Raw genomic sequence first — 6,216 nt, 5'->3', positions numbered from 1 at the left:
CCCCGGCCTGCCAGCTGATGCCCGGACACTGCTCTCCTCCCCTCCCCTGACTGCCCTCCCTCCAGGCCCCCTCCCACCCCCTCCTTCCAGCTCTATCATCATTAATTCATAGGCCCTGGCATTCCTGGCAGACAGCCTCTGGTGTCAGGCGCTGGGAGGTGGGAGGGAGAGGAAGTGGGTGTCCAGCCCAGTGGGAGCCCCCACCAGCAAAAGGGTGGGGGTGAAGAGCCCAGCACCTTCCCATTCCTCATTGCCAGGCTACAGTGACCAGTAAGAAAGAGGTCAGGGCAATAGTGGAAGAGACTTTATTGAGTTGTCCAGTGATGGTCTGGGGATGAACACCGCAAGCCCCCCTCCCCAGGCTGCCAGCTCTCCAGGGGCCCAGCCCCAGCTCAGGCATAGAGGAGACCACTTTTTCCCTAAGGGCAAAGGTTCAGGAACACTTTCAATGTATAAGGGAAAGAGCAGAGGGAAGGGGGGGGGCTCTGGAAAGGAAGCAGGGCACTCTAAGCTGGGGATCCCTAAAAGAGAGCCGTGGGAGAGGAGCCTGGGGCCAAGAGGCAGTAGAAGTGAAGGCGAAGCCTCTCAGTAGAGGAGGAGAGAGAAGAGGGAGCCCACAGGGCCCTGCTCCACCTATCTACACCCCGACTTTCTGACCTCACCTCCAGCTGAGCGCCCCTTTCGCTCTCCCCTCTCTGCATCTCCCTTCTCTGTATCCCAGGTCCTGCTACCATGTGGACTTTCCAAGTGCTTTTACAGCTTCCTTCCTTTGTATGCCACCGTCCTCATTCTTGAAGACTTGTTTTAAATTATCCAAAAGTAGGCACAAAAACTCAAGGCATCAGAGATGCTTCTTGTTGGGAGAGAGATGAGGCAAAAAGGGAGACAAGGAGGGAGGGGTGAGTGGAATTGGGGGTATGGTGTGGTGGTAGAGGATGCAGAAGGGATCAGAGGAGAAGAGAGGGCTCAGGCGGAGGGTGGGGCTGAGGCCCTCAGACCATAGTGCTCAGGGTAGAGGAGTCCTCGCAGCGCACTTGCCTCATGGGGGCATGTTTGAGGGGGCACCGGGTTTCATCCCGGTTCTGCCACATGTAGTAGGCCAGATAAGTGCCCACGAGCACCAGCCAGCCCCCCATGATGACCAGCAAGGCCACGTCGGTGCTCCTCCGGACCCCACCCCGCCCCACCCCACACAACTCTTCCTCCCCTGCCAGTGTCAGAAACTCCTGCCCCACCAGGTCTGGTCGGGCTCCCGGGCCACACACGATGCCGGTTCCTGTGCCCGGTGCCAGCCTCACCTGCCTCAGCACCTCCTGGAGGGCACAGTCGCAACTCCATGGGTTGGCAGACAGGTTCACTTGGATCTGCAGCCCCACGAAGGCCTCCAGGGGCACCGAGGCCAGCTGGTTGGCAGAGAGGTCAAGGTGGCGCAGCGTGCCTGCCAGACCCTGGAATGCAGCCCCTGAGAGGTGGGCAAGGATGTTATGAGACAGATCCAGCTCCTCCAGGACAGGCAGGTGCTCGAAGGCACCAGCTGGCACTGATGCCAGCCGGTTGGCATCCAGGTAGAGCTTGCGGGTGTCGTTGGGGATGCCAGTGGGCACGGCGCTCAAACCTGCCTGGCTGCAGCGGAATGTCCGGTCACCAGCCTCCTCTGCCACGTAGCAGCCCCGGGGAGGTGCCCGGAGGCTAGGCAGGGTGTTCCCTGTGCCTATCACCAGCAGGAAGAACAGAAGCTGCCCAGCGAGTGGGAGCATGGTGGCAGACCAGCATAATCCTGAGTGGAGTAGGCTCTGGGGAAGAAGCAGCCCCATAAAGGAAGAGTGAGTCAGGAGAGTCTGTTCCCCACAGCCAGCTCTCTCTGCAGGGGACCCCTGCACTAACTCTTTGAGCTGGGGCCCCTCCTCTGTGTTCTTTCTTAGGCCTGGGTGACTTTTTTGCTTTTTCTTTGGGATCTAGGGCCACTCATTTGGGCCCTTTGGGTAAAATGTCCCTGATTCCGAGACTCTGCTGGGGTGTCTTTGATTCTGGGGGGCTGTCCAAGGCCCTGATGGTCATTCTATAACTGGGGGCTTCTAGGTTTCTGCTTTCATGGTGGAGGGATTGCCCTCATTGGAATAAATTCTTATTTTGCCAACCTTCCTGTGAGGTTGCCTGGTGGGCCAGGTCAGCACAAAAGGGCCTGGGTAAGTGCTATTGTGACTGAGGCAAGGAAAATAGATCCACCACAGGGCCTCCCCGGTGGCGCAGTGGTTGAGTGCTGGGCTGTGAAGGTGCCCGCAGCCTCTGCAGCGACAGTTCCATCCCCAGCCACTGGCGTGACACACCTCTCCTGCCGCGCCCACTGCTCCCCTCAGCAGTTTACTTCTTCAATCTACCTGCTCTGCTCCCCGCTCTGGCTCTGGTGAATTCTCTCACCCTCCCGTGCTTCTGACTGTACCCAGTGCTTGTATAAATAAATAAATAAATCTTTAAAAAAGAAAATAGATTCACCACAGAACCACAGGGCATCCAGCGAATCTCGTGACTAGGTGAGGTAGACCTCAGGCCCTCCCTATGGGCCCCTCCACCCCTGTTCTAGGCCCCTCCTCTGCCTGTCCCAGCTGTGTCCTCTCCACCCCTCCCTTCCTCCCTCATCTTCTCCCTCCTCCTCCCAGCCTCTCACCCTGTTGGTGGGAGAGCCTTCTCCTGTGCTTCCCTCTCCCCGGAAGTAGCCTCCCTGCTGCTGGGCTCTGGAGACCTGCTTTCCCCTGTAGAAGTCCTGCTTGCTCACAGCCACTAGAAGTTGGGGGCTGGGGCCCAAGAGTGTTGGGTTTCCTGGCATGTGACTCCAGGCCCCAGGTGTCGGATACCTGAGCCATGGCCTGGCCAGGTGATTCCCAGAGAGGGCAGATCCTGCACCCTGATGAACTCTGCAGTGAGGAGACCGTTCCCTGCCTAGAGACCCCCTCCCCAAGGTCTTCTCCCTCCTCCTCCCAGCTCTTGACATTACCACCTTCTATCCCTCTTTTCCTAGCCTGGGCTGAGACTCTGCCTTGAAGAACCTTGGTCCCTTGCCTGGAGCCTGGTCCAGCAGCAGGATGCTGCTCGGCAGGTTTGGGGGGCAGAAGTGGGCTGGGTCCAGCCTCACATCCATGGCCTCCAGCATCCTGTCCCCCCCCCCCCCCGCTCTCTTGCTCTGCTTTCTCCCTGCCTATGGCAGCTTCTTCCACCCATCATGTCTAGCCCCTACCACCCCCTACCACCACCACTCTTTGTAATGTTCCCCGGAGAGTGGAAGGGAATAGGAGAGTGGAGTGTCACAGACCCATGCACAGAGGAGGCTGTGGGCATATTTGTGGGGAGTGTTCTGAGAAGGAAAACCTTGCTGGATTTCATGAGAGACTGTGGGTGACCCGGATGAGACACGTAACGGCTATGCCCAGTGCAAAATGAAGGTAGGGGCCTCTTGTGTAAAAATGGTAAGAATTTCAGGGCAGTGACTACAGAGGGTGACTGCATGCAGGAGCTGTCTGGACACAGGGTGTGAAGCCCTGTGACTGCACAGTGCACACCCTCCTGACAAGAACCCGTGGGTGATCTTTGACCAAGAGGTCCCAGAAGAGCCAGGAGGCCAGAATCAGATGCCAGGACACCAGGTGATAGATATCATCTCACCGGTTGTACTCCCCACTGACTCATTCCCGTGATATCTTCAGGGGCGTTTCTCAGACTCACATTTGTCCAGGAAGTCAGATAGGACACGGTCTACATGAGGGCAGGGGAAACAAAAATGTTGCCTTGGGGCGACTTGTTCATACGGCCAGGTGCTCGCTTGGCCACTGATAGGAGCATTGCAAACCTCCTCCTCACACCTCACACCACACAGGGTTAGTTACTGTGCAAGAGCTGAGCCTGCCTGCTGATGGAGAGTAATCCTTTCTCAGACTTCCAGGCCACCGGGGAAGAGGGGGCTGGGGTGGCCAACCCAGCAGCCATCTGCCAAACAGGCAGGTGTGCACATAGGAGCGTCTGCCAGGAACTGTGGACGTGGGTGCCTGAGGAAGGCCAAGAACCCTTTCCAGCAGAGAAAGGAGAATGGAGAGGAAGGAGGAAGCACACTTAGGACATGCTCAGTGCAGCTGGGGGTTGGCAAAGCCAGAGCAGAAGTTCTCTGCCATTCACTCCCTCACTCCCTCATTCATCCAGCAAGGGTTTCTGCAAGCCCCATGTTTCAAGTGCTGTGCTCGTAAAGGGGATAAGACCCTGTTCTCCAGGGTCTGGGTCTTTGGCAGTGGTTAGAATCACTTGGCGGGAAGCTCTGAAACATTAGCTGTGCCTGGGCTTCGCCTGGGCGGATTAAACTAAGGTCTCTGCGAACGGGTGCGGGCTCTGGTAGATCTCAGAAGCTGCCTGAGTAGTTGTAAGATACAGTCTGACTTGAGAGCTGTGGGTCCAGAGGATGAGTTGGACATGTCAACGCCTATCTCCACGAGGCATTGATGTGATGTTGCCCCAGGTGACAGGTGGTTGAGGGGCTCTGGACAGAGACAGAGTAAGCGCCTCTGCAGAATGACTGGCTGTCTAGTTGGTACTGTGGCGGGAGGCAAATTTCCCCTGCTCCCCTCATAAGGCTTTCAGCTGTGCCTGAGAATTAACCTGACATGAGCGCTAAGATTAATGTGAGAAAGGCTTACACATTTGTATAAATGTTCTGTGATGGTGGAGCTGTCCTAAGGAAAGGAGGGCCCCAAAGAAGTGGCAAAATGTAAACACTTTTCTATCAGGTTAACAAAGAGAAGCAATTGTGGAAAGTAGCTACAATGTGCCTGGAGGCTAGAACAGATACATTATTTTAACAAGGTCTGTTTGTACAGAATTTTCCGGCCTTAGACTCCCCAGGGAAGAATGTTCTTTCTCCTGATACAGGGAGGGCATCTTTCATATGGGCGCTTGTCTCTTGTTTTCAGAAAGAAAAGAGATTAGGGGCCTCCTCAGTGGCACAGTGGGTTGAGCGCAGTGCTGTGAGGCTGTCTGCAGCCCCTGCAGTGCCGGCTCCATTCCTGGGCCGGGCAGGGAGATTCCCACATGGTGCGGCTCGCCTGCTGCTCCCCTCAGCAGTGTATTTCGATCATTCTGCCTGTTCTGCTCCCTGCTCTGTCTCTGGTGAATTCCCTCACCCTACCGCGCCTATGGCCTGTACCCCAGTGCTTGTATAAATAAATAAATCCTTAAAAAAAGAGATTAGAATGGCTCATTAGAACAGTCAGCTGTTTTTCAGTGTTTTTAGCTCAAAATAACTTTGATGCCAAAGAGTCATAGTTTTGGTATGGCAAAGAGAATATGCAAGGGAACATGAGGAAGTTCTTCTAGAAAGTATCATGGACAGGGCAGTGGCAAAGACCACAGTTAAAATGGACCAGGGCCAGATCCTGTAGTCTGGAATACCATGTAAGAATTGGGACTCCATTCAGTGGCTGATGGATTGAAGGGTTCAAAATTAGCTCTGGAGTTTGAATGGCTTCCCTGGCACGTAAAGGATGTTTTGGTGGAAGGAAAGGCCAGTCGCTGCCATAGTCTAGGTGGGACGATCAGGGCGTGAGTGGAAGTCACTGCATGGGGCGGGAAGAGCCAGGACTGGGGTGTTCATTCTTGGCCATGGCCCATGGGGTACATGGGAACACCTGTGGGCCAGGCCCAAGGTCTGCAGACTTTGGCACACTGGGCAGTTGTTCCCCAAATCCTTTGCTTCTCTGACCCTTATGGCCCCTGATGTTCCTTCCAGCCTGATGTTCAATGTGTCTGTGAGAAGAGGCTGAGGCGTGGCAGGGCCACAGCTCCCAAGTTCAGGGCCCAGGAAAGCTGTCTCTTTGAGGGTTGAATCACAGCTCCTCCCACCCAGGGTAGTCACTCCATGCCTCAAAGATGCGACCTGGGAGGAAAGAAGTTCTGTAAGCTGCCAGGTCCTGCCTCTCTGATGTTGGGAGCCCCCAGGCCCAGCCTGAATGGAGAGGGCTAACTGAAGGAAAGGAGGAGGGTTAACTGTTTAAACATCTGGTCAGCCAGGGTTCCATCTCAGCTGTGTGCCAGGCAGTAGTCAGGAGTGGGTAAAAAAGTCTGCTGTTCTTGTTCCCTGTGGGACATGGCTCTATAGACCTTTGCACCCACTCTGGGGTGTTCTCTCTCATTTGTTGATTGGGGGAAGGGCTTTACTAAGAAGGGGAGTGAGGGAGGCCT

The 6,216-nt window shown here is 55.6% G+C and overlaps 1 protein-coding gene across 1 annotated transcript; it reads right to left on the bottom strand.

Moving 5' to 3' along the window:
- Positions 1-992: 992 nt before the first annotated feature.
- On the bottom strand, positions 993-1,757 carry LRRC3C (leucine rich repeat containing 3C). Its single transcript, XM_037493679.1, has one exon. The coding sequence runs from the start codon at positions 1,755-1,757 to the stop codon at positions 993-995; it is 765 nt and encodes a 254-aa protein (XP_037349576.1).
- Positions 1,758-6,216: the final 4,459 nt, after the last annotated feature.

The sequence above is a fragment of the Talpa occidentalis genome, unplaced genomic scaffold (genome assembly GCF_014898055.3).
Source record: "Talpa occidentalis isolate TD23 unplaced genomic scaffold, MPIMG_talOcc4v2.1 talOcc4.7, whole genome shotgun sequence".
Taxonomy (NCBI): domain Eukaryota; kingdom Metazoa; phylum Chordata; class Mammalia; order Eulipotyphla; family Talpidae; genus Talpa; species Talpa occidentalis.
The sequence above is the reverse complement of the archived record's forward strand: the minus strand, read 5'-3'. Positions and strand labels throughout refer to the sequence as shown.